At 38.7% G+C, this 21268-nt stretch overlaps 1 protein-coding gene across 1 annotated transcript in view; it reads left to right on the forward strand.

Annotated features, from left to right (window-relative positions):
• Positions 1 to 2428: 2428 nt before the first annotated feature.
• Positions 2429 to 21268, forward strand: part of SLC1A1 (solute carrier family 1 (neuronal/epithelial high affinity glutamate transporter, system Xag), member 1) — a 20204-nt gene continuing 1364 nt past the window's right edge. Inside the window, exons 1-10 of the mRNA XM_010292030.1 lie at positions 2429 to 2465; positions 3169 to 3264; positions 5129 to 5243; positions 7566 to 7608; positions 8891 to 8998; positions 10383 to 10567; positions 12561 to 12668; positions 17413 to 17535; positions 18068 to 18262; positions 18785 to 18919. Of these exons, the coding sequence (XP_010290332.1) occupies positions 2429 to 2465; positions 3169 to 3264; positions 5129 to 5243; positions 7566 to 7608; positions 8891 to 8998; positions 10383 to 10567; positions 12561 to 12668; positions 17413 to 17535; positions 18068 to 18262; positions 18785 to 18919 (1145 nt within the window). The remainder of the gene's footprint in view (positions 2466 to 3168; positions 3265 to 5128; positions 5244 to 7565; positions 7609 to 8890; positions 8999 to 10382; positions 10568 to 12560; positions 12669 to 17412; positions 17536 to 18067; positions 18263 to 18784; positions 18920 to 21268) is intronic.

Genomic DNA, 21268 nt, shown 5'->3' on the forward strand with positions numbered 1-21268 from the left:
AAACCTTAACTCTGTTCTGCTAAAACAATATGGGCAGAAAGGTAGATAGGTTAAGATTTTAACACCAGTTGATGCCTTTTGTGATCATCTCCCTCAAGTGTTGTGTATCACAGCCACAGAATTGTATTCCATGCTTCAGTCACTGTAGCTGAATTAGAACATTTCTTATAGGAAAATTTGAGGAACTAATCTGAAACACTGCAGTTTTGAAATGCCCAGGGTTGGAGGAAAATCCATCATGCCTGTTTAAATTCTGTACAGTTGACTACATTTCCTGTTTATCTGCTCATACTTGTTTAAACAATGTAAAACTTGGAGATAGACTGAGGGAAGGAAGAGCAAATAAAATAGTTAATAGTTCAGTGGTAATCCACAATAGATACCCAAGTTTAATTACACTGTTGTTGTGATCTTATCTTTACTTACAACACTGCAGGCTTTCCATTTAGAGTAGCACACATGCCATCTTAGTTTGAGAAATAAGTTTTCTTATGAACTGAAATCAGTGTTAGATGTATGCTTTGTTCAATACGTCTTCCATTAACTCTTTCAGTTATGTCCAAAGAAATTGTATGTTATTTAATCCAAAGGGAATTTATTTCAAAGGAATTTTAATTTTCAGTTATTTGAAATGTTATTTCAAAGGAAATCTAGTTTTCAGTTGGCTTGAGAAAGCGGCCAGTAGTTATCAATTATAATATATTATCAATCGCTCACTAATGACAGTAGGATATATGTGGAGGGAAATCTATTTTTACATATTGTGCTTTCCTATGTGTAACAAGCTAACATGAAAAAACAGGAGCTTAGCAGCATAAAGCACCCAGTGCAAACCTGTGTCTGCAGCACTTGTAGTGAATGCTACTTCATTCTCTAAATGGAAGCATAATCCTGAATGCAGTTTTGTTTCAGAATACAGCAGTTTAAGAAAAAAAAGTCCCACAGCTGTCATCCTCAGAGCATACTCGCACTTACTCAGTCATGTCTGCCTGACTGATTTGCATGTGTTTATAGCTACTAGCAAAGCAGCACCAACGTGACAGTGGAAGCACAAGCTGGAAGCACAGCTCACTCACTAACAAGATCATTATCCAGCTTAAAAAGGCAGGGGCAAAGTTTTCCCTTAATTATACCTCTGTAACTCCAGTGAGCATAACAGTTTGCAAAGGGATTTCATTTGGAGCCAGAAGAACAGCTGTTATGGGAACTTCATGTCATACTAATTGTAGAATCTTTAAAACTGAGTACTCCAGGGAAATAACCTTGTGTGATTATTAGGCTCTTGGCTGAGTAAGCAAGTCTGTCAAGCAAAAAAAAATCTTAAGGCAGGCTTTGTGAAGCACTCCATCTCATGAAATTGTTATTTTCTGACCTCCACTGCTGGTCTAACCACTATTGACAGTCAATACAACAAGTTTTAGCATAAAAGCCCATAATTTCTAGGTTTTATGAACTTTATATTAAAAGATAGGGAACTGTGCCAATACCAGTTTGCTCTCTTTTAAAAACATGATGTAAAGTCTTCTAAGTACAAAAGTTTCAACATTGACAGCCTTTGAATCCAGCTCTTCTAATGTCTGCAGAACCCATTATTTATTACTACCCATTCTCAAGAGTTCTCACTGCCATAATTTCCACAGCTGAGCTCACAGCAGTGTGAGAGTCCTCCTTTCTACCTGTTTTTTTCCCAGTTCCCAAGGTGAGAAATAAAGATGATGGCCCAGTTTCTGTGTCCATTCTGTTGTTTGTGCCTCAGACAATATCCTTAGTGCTGACAGCCTCCTGTAATAGCTGTGGCATTGCTTTTTTCTATGCACTGGTCTGTATTCCCTTGCTATATGAATAGTCCTTCTATTATCCTTATTTACTGTACAAGTGAGATAGTCTTTACATCATGATTTCTGCATGTATATGTGGTTCTTCTGTAGTCAGCTGGATGATAAGCTATCCCATGGAAGACCCCAAAATAATCAAATAGATGATGAAATAAAATAACCTTCATTCTTCCCTCCCAGTACTGTTTGCATTTTGAATAACAATTAACAGAACAAGTAAGGCATTATATGAATGCTCTAGGCACAAGTTGTTACTGCTGTTAATATACCTTCTCAAAGAGACATCAACACATGGTTAAAGTATGCTTGCTAAGATCCTCTTTGAGCTCAAAGATCAATGTTACATTTGTGTCAGAAAGATTTTTTCATTTTTCGCCCTTAGTTTTTGGAACTTCATTGTTTTTCTACCAAGTCATGCTTCTCTGAGGTTAACTATCCTCATGGTATTTTTGCTTTCCTGTACAAGACAATCTGTCTAGTTTTTGATAATCTGACTCAATAAACATTAAAATATAAATGGATCACAAACATGTAATAAAGACATAGCAGTGAATTATTAACTAGTATGTTTATAGTCAAGTTCTAGAGTCACAATGCTCATTCTACCCTGGTTACTGAATTGTATGTGTACAGCTATAACTGTAAATCTTTTAAACAATTAAAAAATACTTCATGAGCAGTTTGATGTAATATTGTTGCCAGAAGTTAAGTTGACCTCAGTATAACACCTGCCTCAGCACTTTCCCCACCTTCATTTACAAAAACTGCCCTCAGTTCCTGGCAATGACAGATACTGGCAGAGGAGCGGGAACAGCCCAGACTTCAGAAAAGCTATAGTCAAAAAGAAAAAGAAAAAAAAAGTAAACTGTTAATGAAGGAATGAGCCTTCCTTGTCTGTATGTGCCTTTGAGCAACCTGGGGTAACAGCCCTGAGCAGCTCCTTTCCCATGGCTTTTTGTTTTAAAGCCAAAATGTTGCAGATCTGAGGGAAGTGAAGCTATTATTTAAGTGAATATGGAAATAAATTGTAACATACTTTCATAAACCAAAGAAGTCTAATTCATCATGAACATCAGGGAACCAGGAAAGCTCAGTTGTCTTTTTCCTAGAAAAATCCAGGGAAACTGGATTTTTGCACAGAAGCAGAAGCAAATGTGTTGGTCTGCTACAGGCATTTTTCAGAAGTGCAACTGGCAATTAGGTATTTAGAAATATCTTGAATAAGGAAAAACTTCCTGTGTAGAAATAAGAGACAATAAATAATTGTCTCTACACAAATAACAAGTTTCTTCTAAGGCTGTTTTTTAGTGTTTTGTTTTTGTGATTCTTTTTGCAGGTGTTGCTGCTTTGGATTCCAGCGTTTCTGGGAAGATTGGTTTGCGAGCAGTCATATATTATTTCTGCACTACAGTCATTGCTGTGATACTAGGTACTCTGTGATACTGTAACTTTTAAAATCCTCAGCCTCGCCTAATTACAAGCGTTCAGCACTGTGGCATTACTAATTTCCCAAGACAGGATGGGGAGAAGAGGCAGGAATCATAACAAACACCTTGACATACTTGTAGCCAGATACAGGGAGAAGCGAACCCGCTGCTCGCAGCTGGGCTGTATTCATGTCCGGTATGAAGCCAGAGGCAGTTTCATCGCACATTTCAGCTCGGGGAAGATTAGGAGCTGCCTGCTTAGGTAACACAGTGACCAGAGGTGGGAAAGCTGCATGAATGTCAAAGGCCAGCCTTAACTACAAAGTGGGTTTCCTCCATAACAAAATGATAGGTTGTTGCTGATTCTCAGAGGCGAAAATGTATAATGTGTCTCACCTGAAAGAATTACAGAAAATATTGCTTTCCCTGTCACCTCATTTCCTTCCTTAAAGGTTTTTGTCCCCTCTGTCCCTGCCAGGCTCCATTCCTACCTCTCTGAAGTCCACATCTCCTCTTGCAGGACATTGATTCCCTTCGAGCAACCTTGAAATTTTCCATATTTTCTTAAACAGACACCTTCAGCCTGCCTTCTTAAATAAGAAATAAAATTAAACCCTCCTCTGTCAGCTGTCATGTAGTTTCTAGCTTATCTTTGTATTTTGCTGAGCCTGAGTGAACACTATGCCTAGATATCACCCGCTGAAAACATGTATTAATTTGAAGGACAGCATGTACGTCGTATGCAGCCTACTTGTAAAGCAAAGCAGTATTTAACAACAGAAAAAGAATCACATACAGGCATATAAGGCCAGACTAATTTCTAGAGGTTGCTTCACTGAGAATAATATATCGCTGCAGTTACACTGTTTAGGCTATCTATCTCATCTGTCTGGGAATTTTCTGTGAAATACGTGAGGAAAATTAATAAAGACTAACATTAATATGTATCTAACTTTAAAATTGTCCCTACCCTGAGAGAGGGGTTAAACCAGACAATCTCCAGAGGTCCCTGCTATTCTAAGTTATTCTATGATACTATAATATTACTTGTTTCATTGTGCAGTTACATGAAGTCAGTTCTGCTTTTATTCACAGCTGTAATTAGAAAGCCTTGCTTCTGGCTGGTTGAAGGTTCATCAAAATGCCTCTTTCTTCCTACACTGAGATTTAGTAGTATCATTTGCTTTAGTTTTGTTTGGATTTGGGGGAAAAAAAAAGAAAGAAAAAACAATATACAGTTGGAAAGACCTTGTATTTCATATAATAGTAAAAATGCCTAAAATGAAGCCAATAAAGTAAATGGAAAATTTGTCACTGATTTCAGTATTCACCAGGTCAAAGCTAGAATTTCTTGCCCATAATTTTTTATTTCAGTCTATTTCTGAAGGCCTTCTCTTATGCAACTTTATTGCTAACTAACTTTACCAAAACATCCTGTTGTACTTTGGGGTCACAGGACAACGTGCTTGTATTCATATCTGGAAGCTAGTAACAAGAAGAATGGCATAAGGTAAAAGGTAAATAGCAATTCAAAATATCACCATGAAAAGTTGCAGAAGACTTCAGCTGAAGCCCAGCTGAAGCAATTTGCCCTCTTGGTGAGCAGTAGTGATTTAGTACCATACATGCGTAAACAAAACTAGAGCGCCCAAGTCCAGTGGCAAGGCCGCAAGTAGCTGCTGTGCTGGGGGAAGCCACCCATTTAAGGACACCACCTGTAGACTTCTCTTTTCTGAACAGCCCTGCCTGAGCACTCAGGGAAAGCATTTGGTGAGTTTAGGTCATGAAGGCTTTAGCTCCATGGAATACACTGAGGCAGTGTATCTGCTTGCACTTTGAGCTCTCCTTCTGGTTCTCCTTTTGCAGGGGTTGTCTTAGTCGTGACCATTAAACCCGGAGTGCCTCAAACAGCAAATGAGATTGACAGAGTGGGCAGTACCCCAGAAGTCAGTACTGTTGATGCCATGCTGGATCTGATCAGGTGAGGTTTTCTTTTTCAGTTTCCATACCTTTGTTGCAGAAGTCCAAACAAATACAAATAAAGTTGTGATGTGTAATACAGTAAAAATGCTTTCTAATGTTGTTTGGATGAATAAGGAGAAAACAAATTGTATTGCAACAGGTTAGACATTTTAGAGTATATTCAAAGCAGTTTGTTAAAAAAAAATTCTCTTCACACCATAGACTGTGGTTAATAAAACAATGACAACAAAAATTCTCTTTCACAGAAAAAAAATGATAGGCAAGATTTACCTATTATGAAGAAAATATCTAGAAAGGATTGAATGGTTGGCAGGTTACTGACTGACAGCTTCTTTGTCATCCAGCGTAGATAACCACCTGAAATGGCAGTGTTACGTTTCCCCTCCTGAAGGCAGAATGCAGAGTAACAGATGCAGTATGCAAAGGCTTCTTAGGGTCGCATAGTCAACAAGTTTGCTGCATTGCCAGTTATCTAAGGCAACCTTATAACGAGTCTTTCCCCATCAGCGTCCTGGAAAATGATAGATACTTAAAGTGGTCAGAAGGAGGAAACCCCTAGAAAAGCCTGCAGAAGACTTGAGCAGGTTTTCAGATCTAACATGCTTCAGGAATTAGGAAAAAAAAATCACAAAAAAGCTCTGCATTTCCAATAGCGGCTAAGTGGCTAAGTAGTTCCCTCATAAATGTTTCTGTGGATTATTTTTTTTCTCCAGCTGCAGTTAGTCTCTGTTCTGTATCACTATTCCCACCCACTATTTTTTTTTTGTAGAATTTCTACTTAATCTATCATGTAAGAATCAACTGCCACTTATCTAAAATTGGCTTTCTCAGCATTTTTTATTTCAGGAAATGTGACTGGCGTTTGCAGATGCAACTCCAGGTACACAGTTCTCTGACATTTGTAAAATATACACACGCATACATATATGTATGTATCTGCCTTGGAAAAAATCACTGTCCTGTCTAACAGCAAATGTCTGCTGTCGTCTGGGGCATCTCTGCCCCAGCACAGATCAGGGTAAGCCTCTTTGAGAATAACTCAGTGTCTCTGAGGTTTGTATGTGGGATAATCAACAGCCCTTGACCCCAAAGCCCCACATTGAACAATCCACAGCTCTTCCCAGCCTCTGTCCCCTCCTGCCTGTGCATGACCAGAATGGCAGCTCCTTAGATGGCTCCTTTCATTCCTCATGGTCACTTGCCCAGGAATCAACAAGGGGAACTGTGCAATCAGCTGCATTATAAAACCTAATGCAATCTGTTACCACTAACTTCCACATCAACATTTCCACACATATTCACAGGGCTGATATGGTTCCGTGCACAAAAAAGTCTTCCTATAGTAAGAAGCAGTGTGTATTGTAATTCAGAGTAATTTGGATTTTTGCTGCAGTTTGTAGCTCAACTTCTCATAAACAAATTTAAGACTGTAAATTAGAAGTTTGAGATGTGAAATTGTCTTTTAAAGGCATTATAGTTACTCTTCCTACTTATTTACATTCAACAGATTTAAGATCCAAATACAGAGAGTCTTGGAAAGACAGATGAAAGAAAATCCCAGGCTTGTACAAACTACTCTTGCCTTTGAAGAAATTTTGCTTTAAAAACTTGAAAAATAAAGGCAGGAGTTTGTGAAAGATCTGGAAGGGAGATAAAGGCTTCTGCTTCAATATATAAATTGCCTTTTTCCGCACTGGACTGGTTATTCAATAAGTACCTAATTAATGCTTTTTTCTGTAATCGTTTGAATCTGAAATTGGTGGTTGGAAAGGAGGCACACAACTGGATTACACTGCTTCTAATCTAATTTCCTAATTTTTCAGTATGCAAAAATGATTCTTGACCCTGGAGTAACACATGGGAATCTTCTATTGGCCAAGATTAATTTCTGAATTCAAAACTACAATAGAGCACAGCAAATATCTGATTCTTCCAGCACAACATTTATAAGAGGGGTGGTTTTTTCTGCCTATATTTGATGAATCCTATGAAAATGGTGTGTCCTGTATTCCTCATGCAAGAGATGGAGATGATGCAGCAGGGAAAAAACCTACAGGGTTTAGTAGCTTACCAACAGAAATGTCAAATACTGAAAAATAAGCCCAAAAATTCAACAGTAGGAAAATAGTCAACTGGTAATCGGGAGTCCTGAACCCTTGATTTCTTTGGACTTTATAGCCGATGGTGCCAAATACACTACTTTCTGGATAAAGGAACACAACCCGATCTGTTTTTAAGCAGCAGTTTTTATGATTTTGTTTACAGAAACAACTTGTTCTTAGTATGCTATAATGTTGAAATGCCTCTACTTTTTTAACAGGAATATGTTCCCAGAAAACCTTGTCCAGGCCTGTTTTCAACAGGTAAGTTTGAACAATCCTCTTTGCTACTGTAGTTCTCATTGCTAGCTACAAATTATTCTTTCTTTATGGCCCCAAAAACTATGTCAGGTAAGAATTATTTCTGAGAAGTCCAGAAGTTCCTTAGTCTCCCATAAAAAGACTTCTTTAATGTATCTTGGTTTCTTTTCCATTATGATAAACACTCTGTTATCAGCTATTAAGTCCTTGATCATCCCTTGCAAAAAGACAGTTTAGGATCTGTGTACAGAAAGCAAGAGATATATAACACAAGATTTTTCCTTTTGGGACAGGCAGAGTTAGAAGAACCATGTCATGAGGATCTATTTCCATGTTCTTAAAAACCCTCAATGTCTGATGAAATCTGCATAACTTAGCCCTCACCCCAATGTGTCTCTCATCGAATGTCCATTGCCAGATCTGATGATCCATCTTAAGGAAAAGGCAGCCTATTAGTAGAGTCTGTTTGAGACATCTTTCAGAGAAAGTAGGAAGTGCAAGATGAAAGAGGAAACTGCTGTCTATACATCAAATTTACTTCAGATTCTGTCATCTTTATTTGTAAATATATCAACGGGTTTTTGTGATGCTCTCTGCTTCCCTCTTTTGTCTTCCCCAGCAGCTGCCTACCAGTTTTTTTGAGGTTTGTGTGTGAGGTAGTTAGCCTTTCCCAGGAAATAATGTTAACTGTCGTGCTGTGCACAGCACTGAATGTATTTCCAATTTATAAAACTTCTTCACATAGTTTTTGTCATATGTTAATTACTGTCACCTGACACTAAGGGGACAGACAGGTTCTTTTAGAGATCCCTGGCAGAATGATGACAGCACTAAATCATAGTTACGATTAAAGCTTTCTTTTCTTAACAGGATATTATGAATAGTATAAGACAGAAATTATAAGCAGAATAGCACAGGATTTCTATCAGCAGAATCAGTGTAGTACAATTTTATAATAGCACCACTTAGCTTACGGTTTCTAATCACCTGGACCATCTGCAGATCAGGTGCAAATCTTAATACTTGGTTTGCTGTATCAACATAACAACCATAATCTAGATTCAAAAAACATGTAAAAGAATACACGTCACTCCCTCAGTCCTTGGAGGAAGCAGATGATGGTGGAGGTGTCCCTGTCCACTGGGGTGTCTTGCTCTCACTGTCCAGCAGCAGTTCTGGTCCAAGTTCCCCCTTAGGACTTGTAACATTGCTATGCCTTTGTCCATTCTTCAGTTTCCTCACGTTTCTGAACAAGTTCTTCTATTTTTTTAAAAAACTTTTCCAGTATAAAACCAAACGTGAAAAAGTTGAAGCTACAACTGGCGTGGATAAAAACAGCTCCACATTTACAGAAGAACCTGTTACAACTGCTACTACAGCAAAGGCTTCAGAGGTGTGACCTTTATTGTTGTATTCCTTCATAATGTATGAAGTGGGGAGAAAGAACATAGAAAAAATCTGGTTTAGTTGATGTGGTTATTGATTGAGAAAAGGAAGGAAATGTTACATTGGTTTTAGCAAGGGCACAAAACTTAGTAAGTAAATGCTAGAAGTGATTGTGAGGATCTTAAACCTACTTGAAGAACACCAGAGAACTCCACTGGTAATTAAGCAGTCCAAAGATAATAAGTGGTGTGAGAAAATAATCCATTCATATACTCCATCAAATGTATATGCTAATGAATTGTCAATTTGCTGAGAAATTAAAGAAAACAGTCAGTGTGAAAAGCTAGGTGTATACCAGCACAAGATGTCTGAGCAGCAATGAGATAACCATAAGCACCACGGAAAGAAAGGAATGGAAAATAATAATTTCTTTTTAATGGAAAGTAAAACAATGGAAGGAATTTGTTAATTCATAGTATGTTACTCTGCAAAAAAAAAATGTAAAGAGATAAAAGTCAAGACGGCATTTAACAAGCTTCTGATTAGAGGTGTGGAAAGCTTATGCGTGCTGGAAAGCTTATGCGTGCTGATGGGCCTAGAATTACACTGGAGGAGAGGGAGAAAGGAATTCAATAGAATATGAACACAGAACTATGAACAGTACCAAATCAATATGCATTTTATTATTCTCCTTCCAAATTTCATCTCATAGTAATGAGAGCGTAGGAACATGAACTATATGAAAAGACATGAATTCAATCCTGAAGCAGGAGGTAGTGAATAATTGCACCCTTTCCTTCATATGTTCATACTGCACAAACAGAGGAATGTGTGAATACCTACCTATTTAGTAGGATTTTTCTGTTATGTGCATACAATTCTGCTATAAATGACGCAATTTCACTGATTTCATCTGAACAATAGATTTTAAACTTGGGGCAAAATTGGACACCATTATCTCAGTTTTTACGCAATGGACTACTTACCTTAAATCCAGACACAAGCCCTCGAGTTGCTCAGAAATAACCAGCTGTGTTTTGTTCTCCACAGTAGGGAGTAAGTCTTGAGTATATTGAATGCATGACTTTGGATAGCTAGACTTTGTGTCAGAAGTCTATAGAAAGGGCAACATAAATTAAGGGGTGCTTCATCCCCTTCTAGGGTTGGTCAGATCCTTGCATAGGCTTAAAATACAAAGTTTTCAAAGACAATTTAATTCTACCTTCATTCCTGAACTTGTCCACTTGGCATTGCCAAGAAAGGGAATAGTGACTGGGGAAGACTCCGTGTCTGTACAAAGAAAGGTCTAAATGTGTTTTCATTTTAGAGCTCTTTAAAGTAAATTCAGTGTTTTCAGATAGTAACTTTTTTCTCTTGAATCTAATCCATAGAACAGAACCCAAGAATACAAAATCGTGGGCATGTATTCCGATGGCATCAATGTGCTGGGGTTGATCGTCTTTTGTCTTGTTTTCGGAATGGTTATTGGGAAAATGGGAGAGAAAGGACAAGTGCTGGTGGATTTTTTCAATGCACTGAACGAAGCCACAATGAGAATAGTTCAGATAATTATGTGGTAAGTCCAAGGACATACTGGCATTTTCTGACATCTTCTGTAAGTGGGTTTTGTTATTGAAGAGGTAGAAGCAGACTCATACTTCATGTTTGCTTTTATATAGTGCTTTAAAGCAAACGACTTTAAAAGAAAAGCTGATAAAAATTTTATTTCTACAGAATTTGATCCTTTTGAGGAAACTGGAGACAGGGCTTCCCCTTACTATATACTAATGAAACAGTCCTACTGGTACCCTGATTTTTTCAGACATTATTGCTAGAGGTTTATATCAACCCAGTGCAACTGCACTAGTGATTCGAGGACTGTAGAAGCATTACCACCCAGATGCCCTTCTCAGTCTTGAACACTATTCCCTGATAGCCATTACATTCACAGGATAGCTGTCCTTGGAGATAAGTTCCTTTAGAAATATAAATTAATATACAAGCCACAGCACAGAGCAAAATACAAAATGGAGTGCAAAATATAACTTAGCATCATTTACCTTCTGCTAATAGGTTTTGTGAGACAACACTCTCACAATATTGTCGGACAAACAATTTAAAAATGTAGCAACTTGTCTGGTAGTGTTTGGTTGGTCTCCACAGCTGCTCACACAGCTTCTGTCCATGCAGATCCCGACTGCAGGATCAGGACTACAAGCACACACCATCCTTTCCAGAGTCTGACCGTACATGTGGAATGCCATGTGCCACTCACTGCTGTACTCTGCTCATAGCCACATGTTTCACACAAACAGTAGCTTAGCAGATCTGGCCCTTCCATGGGTTTTTCTTCCATCCCAGCACACTGAGGTGCCTGCAAAACAGTAAGCCTGCACAGGGTTTAGTTGCACACTTCTTGCTGCCTTTAAAGAAAGGTAAATTAGCCTCTGCAACTTGTTCTGCGCTGGGCAGCTGGTTCGGTTCCCAGCTGAGTTACAGCCCCGTGAAATAGGCTGCCTCACTCTGCAGCAAATTACCTCTAACAAGACCCAAGATTTAGCACATGCCACAGATACAGCATCCTACCCACAAGCTGGCTGTCTATTGCATGTGCCTGAAGCTGTGAGGGCAGGCTGTCTGTGTTTTTACAGGTATGTGAGTTGTTGTCATGAATAAAGTTTGACGCTGGCAGTGTGAGGAATTAGTTCTGCTTTCACCAAGTTCAGGGCTCAGAAGGAACTAGGAGTCCCTGCTTTGCACAGGGACAAGGTACTATTTTATTTGTGAGATAGTACACATATGTTTTACAAGTTTATAATGTATATTTTAAAATTGATACATTTTATATATTTACAAATTTATAAATTAATTTGTAGCACTCAAATCTCTGAAGCGGCAACTTGTTTTTGTGACAGCCTGCTCTCTGGTACCAAAAGGAATAGTAAAGTCCTGATTTGTGCCTTGAATATTCTGCAGGCAGTAGTCCATGCAGCTTTTCATGCCTATAAGGCATGGCCTTGTGTAAGTTTACTGGGGAATGGGGACCCCTCCATCAAGGAGCACACTGATGACTGTGCTACCCCAACATACTAAAATTATTCTTATTCTGTGCAGCTGACCCACATATAGCCGCCAGTGCTGCAGGGCAGCTGCTGTAAGCACAGGAGACCTTTCCCATCTGTGTGTGATTGCAGAATGCACAGATACTGGTCTCAACCCTGCAGACTTACACCTCTAAGTAAGCTAATGGCTGTGCATAAACATTTGCTGCCCACTCCTTCCCAAATTCTGTGTGTTCTGTGACACCAGGTCATACAATACTCCTTAGACTATGCATAGGGTTACGTTTACTTTGATTTTCTAATCTTTTTTTATCATGTGTGTTGTAGTCTTGCTGCAAGAACAGTCAGCTCTGTAATAGAATATTAAAAAAAATCTTCATTTGTGTAATAGAATATAAAAAAAATCTTCCATCTGTTGTAAAAGGTTATACGAGAGAAATTATTCTGTGGTAAGCATGCAATATTTCTTGAGAATGCATTTTTAATTGCTTTATTTTTGCTTTCTAGGTATATGCCAGTTGGTATCGTGTTTTTAATTGCTGGGAAAATAATAGAAGTTGAGGATTGGGAAATCTTTCGGAAACTGGGTCTTTATATGGCTACAGTACTAAGTGGGTATGTGATTTCTTAAAGATTAAATTAAATGTGTGCAGTTTTTAGGGCTCAGTTGATTACAGCTCAATTATCCATAACACCCAGCCTCTTCTAGGTCAAAGACAAAAATACTTGTCATTGAAAATTATGTGAGGATGTTTTGAATGCATGTTTTGGCGAATGCAAGTTTTGCTTTACAAAGTTACTGCCCTGCATCCTTAAAAAAAAAAAAAAAGGCTGTTCTTGTATTCATCGTTTCATCTTCTCAGCTTGGTGCTGAAACAGATAATATCATTGTATTTTTGAGAGTAGTAATGCTTCTATTAGGTACTAGAAGAAGTTGGAAAGGGGTGAGGTTGTGAATTATGGCCTATTGGGGGTTGCTGGCCTATTGAAAATGCACGAAGATCTGGATTAAGTTGAGAATCTCCATGGGACCTGTGGGCTCAAGGTGCAGCAGCACAGGCCCAGCTCCACTGGCCAGTACAAATGCGTAGTACGTGCAGTGCACAACAGATGATGCCAAAGGGGAAACGTCCCTTCCCACCTCAGCGCAGAGCAGGCAGCTGACCTCGAGAGAAGCCTTGGGGATTGCGCCGTTTGTTCATTACTCCTTCAAGGCAAAGGTAGCCGGTGAAGCTGCAAAAGCAGCAGCGACTGTCTGAATAACTTGGGCAAGCATCAAAACATTTTTTCCTGTTCTTTTTCCAAGACCCTTGTCTGTGTAGAACAGGCTGGGGCAGAGGAGGTCACACCTGCACAATGTGGACCAGCCTTACGTATGTGGAGCCTTAGAGGGGCAACTTAACTGCTCCAAGTGATATAGGTTATAATACTAGATCATCAAATATCTCTGAAGACTGTCCTACACAGAACGCTTGCAATAGATAAATGGATATTACAGTCCCAATGAGTTAAATGCATTTAAATTTCTGTTTCCAATTCAGTGAAGTGTAACTTCTAGGCTGTCTTGGTTCATTGCCTTAGCATCCACTCCTGTAATTCCTTCAGTACACTAAGGATTTATTCATGTTTTGTGTAGAGGCTAGATCCAAAGTTGTCCAAGAGCTTCTTTCCACCCACTTTATGCATATGCATGCTATTCCTCAAACATCATTCACATGCTTTCTGACAACCAAGCAGATAACAGAGTAATATATTAGTCTTAAATGCAAACTTCTCTATAAATAGTCAAGAGGGATCACTTTTTTTTTCATTAATCTTTAATAGATAATCACGTTTATTTCAGAGTAGCTGTTTTATTTTAAGCATAAGCCATTATGTTTGGACTAGCTGCTCAAAAATCATTTCAGATATAATGGCTTTCTAAGTAAAAATTACAGCTCCAGAAATAGCATTTTGACTTTTTCAAAATGTTACAGAGATGAGTGCAAGTTATGTCTCTTTAATGTATAATGCAGTTTTTTGTGAGTTTCCGTTTAGACTTGGAAAAGAAATCAAATTTTTAAAGGATACAAAAGTTTATGTTTACCAAGAGACTGTAAATCTAGAGACTAATAGTTTCTATATAAATTATAAATGAGACCATGATCACAAGTTAGGTATGACCACAAGTCATTTATAGAACAACACTGTACCACTTCTGCAGGTTTTCTATATTATTAATTCCAATTAACTCAGAGGAGAAATATGTTGGATGGATTACTGCCCTTTGATTTCAGTTTTATATCAGATAGCAAGTTTTATAGCTGTTTACCTATTAGTGGTTACTATTTGTACTGTGACAGGGCGTATCTTCCTTAAGATGTGTGTGAAAACACAGTGCCTTCTCCCGAGTACTTTGATTGCAAAGTAAACTACCACCACATATAGCCTCCCATTTAGCTGGTAACCGTGGGCTTGACAGGCACAATAATTTTAGGTAGGTTCCCAGGTGCCACCAAAAAGATTGCATATAGTAAGGGTGCCCACCTTTGCATCCTTGGAGAGAAAAAGTCTCTGTTCCACAAAACTCCTTTGCACATGCCATGATTTTCTGTGATGGGTGCTAGAGTAGATCTCTGCAGCATTTCTCTGCAGCATTTCTGTCTCTTATGGGATGGCCTACAGCGGGTGATGCTCAAGGTGCTGTGGAGAAGGGCTAACAGCATCACATTCTCTGCAAAATGGACCATCAGGTAGAGCGTGTTGTAATCAGATCACAGGAGCAAAGGTGACAATGTACACACAAGGCTATAGGCTGCAGAGAAAAGGTGCTTGTTCTACATTTTCATGCCTGCAAGAATACCATTATTTTCACCTCTCAGCAAACAGGAGTAGTTGTGCTCATTCTTTGTTCTGGTTTCTTAAACACTGCTGTTCCCACTGTCTTTTTGGTTTTCATCCTTATTTGCTTGATCTTCTCTGTTTGCAGTGTGTTCATCAGCGTCTTCTGTAGCTGTCTGTCATCCTCCCTTTAAGCTTGATCCCGAGGATTACAGGTTATCTTAAACATATTTCTTCTCTTCCCTACCAAGAAAAATGAGCAAGAGTGTGAGAGCTGGTGTGTCTTATCCTCCTCTTCCTTTCCTTTAACTTCCCTCTCCAGCTCATTTTCTATCTCACCCCTTTTGCCAGCTTTATTATTCATGACCTTTCACATTCTCAGCCCTACCAGCTCTCACCCACCATTGTCTACAACACATCTCCATCTTTACATCTCATTCAGGTCACCATGAGGGAACAGACTTCCCCCAGTGCCTCTGCTCCAGTTGTCCACTAAATATCTTCAGCCTCTCACTTTTAATGGTTTAACTTTTTTTTGCAGAGTCAGGATGAGGACATGTTAGCAGTCACAGAGGGGGAAAATCAAAGTAGGAGGCATAACACAAGTGCCAGAGGACTCACAGCCTGAGCCCTGAGAAAAAGGAGGCTGCAGGAAGCAGACTCTCTCTTGCCTATGCCTTTGTCTCTTCTGAAAGCAGCAAGGCAGCTGCATCTCTGAACAATCTAAGGACTGCCAGTTTGGGATTTGGAGGAACAAGATTCTTCCTATCTTAAAATTAAATGCTATTAGAATTTCTCTTTTCAGTTGCTGATTGTGATTTTTGGTATAAAAATTTCTGCTGCTTGCTTGTGAGTTACATTTCATGGATGAAAATAAATATTACTTTGAATTTGTCTCATGAAAATCAGTAGTAGCAAAGCAGATATGCACAAGTACTTTATTTTGCATAATGCCATGTTCATGTTGCCACTAAAAAAGTGCAGATCTACATTTTTCAAAATAGCCAGTATGCTTCTAGACCTAGACATACTGGAAATGTTTGCTGCCATCAACACTTTGTTAAGACACCCAACAACACCCATACCACTTTATATTTTTTTCTGCACATTCTGCAGAATTCAGTTTGTTCTCAGGCACCATTGTGTAAGTTGTTAGGTTTCTTTCTAGAGTTCTTTACAAACTTTTATCAATACTTGTTGCATACTGCTACTTACATTCCACTAAATACAAAATTTCTTCACAGACAGAATGAAAACTTTAATGCCTGTTGTTTTTAAAAAGATAATTTTTTCCAAGGAAACAAATAGTTAGGTTTTGTGTGTGATTTCTAGTGCTGTTGTGGATTTCTGTACTCTGGGTAGCCTTCTCTTAATTCCCTATTTTTGGCAGAACAAACAAATAAATCAGTACCATGATTTATTGCTATCTTTATCAGCTGCTCTGAAATCATAAAGCACTATTACAACACAATAACATTCACAAGAACATCTTGTGAGGACAGAATAAAAATCCCAAGGTCATACATGACAACAGTTCTGGGCTTTATGTTTCCAGGCTATGGTAATGTCTTCTCACAGGAAGTTGATGTTGCTATAATTGCTTGCAACCTTGGAACACAGGAAATATTTCACAGACCCTTAACATGTATTTAATTTCAAATATACTCACAGCAGTCTGTTTACCTCTCATATTAATGCCCACAAACCTCTGCATTCATACCCATTCAGGATTAATCCACAAGTCGAAGGATGGATTTGTCCCTGACACCCACCCAAATATCCAGGCAACTACACCTGAGCAGTTAAACTGACACGGGCAATTTGATCTTTTGCATTTCAACATACTTAATTTTTAAAATTAATAGTTTCAAAAGGCAGTATTTTAGCATCTTACAACATTAAAGGTGGTAAGACTACTTAAAACTCATTTGTACACTCTGAAATACCTCACTACATTTTAATTGTAGACCTAAGCTTACACAGTTTCCACGAAGTGTGGATTTTTTTTTAATAGGATCATGTTTGATGTTTCTGCAGAGAGATGTGGACTTCATCTGTCCATGACTGGGAATGATATTTACCTTTAATTCCAAAATATGTTCTATAATAAAGGCAGATAAACTTAGAAAAATTATTTGGTTTGTTTTTCTGATTTGTCTCTAGTCTGCATTGTAAGGATTTGGTAAGAGAGTGGAGTGTTTTAGCATTATTTCAAATCATCCTCTGCATATCAGTTTAAATATTATTTATTACTTTATTTTTCTCATCTTCATCAGTTTAAAATGATCTCCAATATATTAGTTAATTCTTGTTCTACTCTGGAAAACAAGACAATTAATAATCTCCCTCTCCCTTCCAAAAGAAAATGTAGAATGGCATTAGTCTACCTTTTTTTTTTAAGATGATATACTCTCTAAATTTGGCATATAGGTTTCATAAGTGTACTTAAGGACAGAACCAGATACCTATTATCACTGACTTATTAAAACAAGGCAGTGAGATGGATCCATTTGTTTAACTAGTCCATTTTATTTTGCAGACTTGCAATCCATTCCACTATAATTCTGCCACTGATCTACTTAATAATAGTAAGGAAAAATCCTTTTCGGTTTGCCATGGGGATGGCTCAGGCACTTCTGACAGCCCTCATGATTTCTTCCAGGTAAACAAAAGAAGCGTTTATTTTCTGTAATGTTCTTAGTTGTAATTGCATTGTCTGTGCTCTGATTTTATTGCTACTTTGTTACATACCCTGATTTCACCTGGACAATTCTCAGTTCCCTGGAGGTTGAAATATAACTTTCATCATTATTTCTGTAGTACCCAAAGGGGCACCACAGATTGCGGTGGCCTCACACCAAGCAAGAATCTGCCCCTCCCAGCAAGAGACAGTTCTTTGCCAGTCAGCTCATTAGTCACAGACTTGCTAGAGTTTAAGCTGTTGCACTGTTTCTGTGACTACATACATCATGACAATTTTACCATGTAATTTTCAGGATAACTAAGGCTTTGTTATTTCATCCCATAATTAGAAGAGATAACAAAAGTTACTTTGCTTTTTTATGATGCAGCCTTCCTCCCTGCCTTAGATCTCCATTTGAGTCTTAGAGCAGATCAGGCTCTGAGAAAAAAAAAGATATGAGAAATGGTATGCTGTTGCCTGCGCTTACTCTATGTGTTTATCTATCTGCCAGTTCAGCAACTTTGCCTGTCACCTTCCGCTGTGCAGAAGAAAAAAACTTAATTGACAAAAGAATTACCAGGTTCGTTCTTCCAGTTGGAGCTACCATCAACATGGACGGCACAGCTCTTTACGAAGCAGTAGCAGCTGTATTTATTGCACAACTGAATGACCTAGAACTGGATATTGGCCAAATAGTTACCATCAGGTAAGACTAAAGCCGTCACATGCTTTTTGTTGGAGGTGTTTATTTTTTTAATGAATGGTACATTAACTTTGGATACCCCATGGGAAAGTTGAAACTATCATTCACAGCATGGGAAGTGACAGAAACATTGTCACTTCTTCATCCAAGACCTTGCCTGTGCAACCTGATGAGGAGGTGGGAAGGGCCAGGACATGCAGATGGTATGCAGCATCAGTCTGGAAATGGCCATTATTCTTCCTCTGCAAACACTTGCAAACCCAGCTCAGCCTCTATCTCTGATCTGTCCAGTTTCATTGTCAGTCATGCGTTTCCTGTTACTCTGCAGTGTAACCATAACAGTATCTACACGTGACTTGTCCCATAAACTTGTCACCAGACTTTGAGTAGATGCTGTTCAAGAGGAAAACTGGAACATTTGGGCTCCTTTCTTGCAGTGAAATGAGCCTATTTGTGCCAGAAAATAGAGTTTCTGTGAGCAACGTATATTCTGAATGCCTTTTCTGGGCTTTATTTGGGATTTAGTGTCACAGCCACAGCAGCCAGCATTGGGGCTGCAGGTGTCCCCCAAGCCGGACTCGTCACCATGGTGATTGTACTGACTGCCGTCGGCCTGCCCGCCGAAGATGTTACTCTCATCATTGCAGTTGACTGGCTTCTGTAAGTTTAAGGCACTTGATATGTAATTCTTTTTCCATATTTTAATGTTTACGTGAGTTGTGTGGGAACATGTGGGTCTGAGAAAGAAAACAACAAAATCATTTATGACTGTTGCAGGAATTGGACAAAGAGTCTTCTTATGGCTGAGCTTGTTCAATACATAGTTGAATGCAGTAGTGGCTTTAATTCTCAGAGAAGTCCTACTGCATGGAGTGGCAGTGAATCACCTCACGTCCAAAGGTGCTATCAACCTTAAAACAGTGGCCACAGCATTAATAAATCATGAGCATAATACTTGGGAAAGACAAATTTGACCAAATACCGAGGAGTGCCTCTGGAATGTCAGCTGCCAACAAGTTATGCTAAATTCATACACCATTCATAAAAATCAAACGCAGCCACGAGTAGAACATCTCAGCTGATTTCCACAAAGCACATAAAACCCATACACTGGTGAAGAGGTAGTGGGGCACAACATAAGCAAAATATAAGCAAAGCTCTCCTGGACTCCACATGCACACACATGGCAGGCTGTACCTGGGTCTGTGCTGCCAGCGTGACTTTGCTAGGGCTGTTCTTCACTGGGAGTTTTTTGAAGACCCAGCCCCTTGATCAGCAAGCGCACACACACAAATTCAGAAAGCATTCCTTATGCCCGATCCAAACCATCTCACCTCAGAGCACATCAAAACCCCTCAGTCCCATTAAACAGCCCTTTCTGGAGAGAAGAATTTTCACCAGAAATCTTTTCTGTTCTACTTACACCAAGACGTTTCGCTGCTACTTTTGCAAAAGCCCAAAGCATCACAGAGTGTATTCTGGAGTTCAGAAAGACTTCAGCATTCAGTTTTGTCCCCATGATTCACTGGCAAAGAGTAACAGGATTCACAAGTTAAGGAGCAAAACTTTAGTTTGTAATACAGCTTTTTTTGCCTTCTAAACTGTACAAGCTTTAGTGCTTAGACAAAGGTCTTTTTCACCTGCAGTAACTCAGCATGAATGATAATTCATTGGTATCAATGCAGAGATCTTAATCATTTCATAGTATCTGCATGTCGTCTTCTTAGGCTCATATCTGCACTCAAGGTAAATGCATTCCTGTTCCTCCCCCACCCTTTCCAATCATTTTCTTGAAGGATTTCTGCCACAACCTATGTATTTCACAGATCTATGTAGTTTATTTGGTTATATAACTCACTTTTGCAGGCTGTAGAGAGAAATGCCAGTCTCCAGAAAACCAGGGCTGTTGAATGGATCCAAGAATCAATTCAATTTCTGCATAAGCATAATTGCTGCAGACAAAAGAGCTCCAGCTACAAGTACATTCTCCCCATAAGCTGTCTGCAATAGGGTCTAATAGGTTTTCTGTGCTACACAATCATTTCATTTTCTCCAGCTCTCTTCTTTTCCCAATGGGCATTTTTTTTTGTTAAGGGTGGTGCAGATCAGTACAAAACACTGGCTCAGAGCAGGTATCTAAAGAAGAGTGTAAGACCAGAACAAACATATATTGGTTCTTTTCCCAAAGTATTCTCCTAGCACCCTGCAAATTGCAGTTCAGAGTTCCTGAGCTAGAGGTGCTTTTTCTTTTAACAGTTCTTAATAGATTTCTTCTTCTTCCATGAATGCTTTATGGCTTTTGGGACCCATATAAACTTTTACATTTCCACAAGTCCTGTGGAGAGGAATTCCACAACCTAACAATGTGTTGCTCAGAGACATACTTAATTTTGTTTGTTTTATTCTACATCCTAATAATTTTATTTGATACCCTCTAATTCTTTTACGGGAGTGAAAGAGAGAGGGAGAGAACAATAATTCCCTATTTCTCATAGTAATCATAATTTTACAGATCTGATCTCATCTCCATTTTGAAAGTCCCCAAGTACAAGTACATGGAAGCTACCCGTTCCACCATGAAACAGGCAAAGAATTCAAGCTGTTTCTGATTCTAATTGAGATATTTTTCAGAGTAAGGTGTCTTGCTGTGTAAAGAAAATTAAAGATTAATTTCATGTACAGGGGATCATTGGCAGTGCATTCTGCACCTCAGCAGATGGAATGCACGTCATGGTGCTACGTAGATTATTAACACTTTCGCCTTTTGTACTTATCGCCTAAAATGTATTAATTTGCAGCCTGCTAGTGGTGGCTCATTAACAACCCTCTAGTTAATTCTGAACTTACCAAGGTTTTATTACACAGAATTGAGGAGTACTTGTATGTTTTTAATGAAGAATAGAAAAATTTTGAGAACAGAAGTGTTATGAAAAATGAGTTTCCAGTGCTGCTGATTTGCTCCCTTGTCACGCTGATCCTGCGATAATTTGACTTTTTCTCTCTCTCTTC

Source organism: Phaethon lepturus, unplaced genomic scaffold, assembly GCF_000687285.1.
Source record: "Phaethon lepturus isolate BGI_N335 unplaced genomic scaffold, ASM68728v1 scaffold52047, whole genome shotgun sequence".
Taxonomy (NCBI): Eukaryota; Metazoa; Chordata; class Aves; order Phaethontiformes; family Phaethontidae; genus Phaethon; species Phaethon lepturus.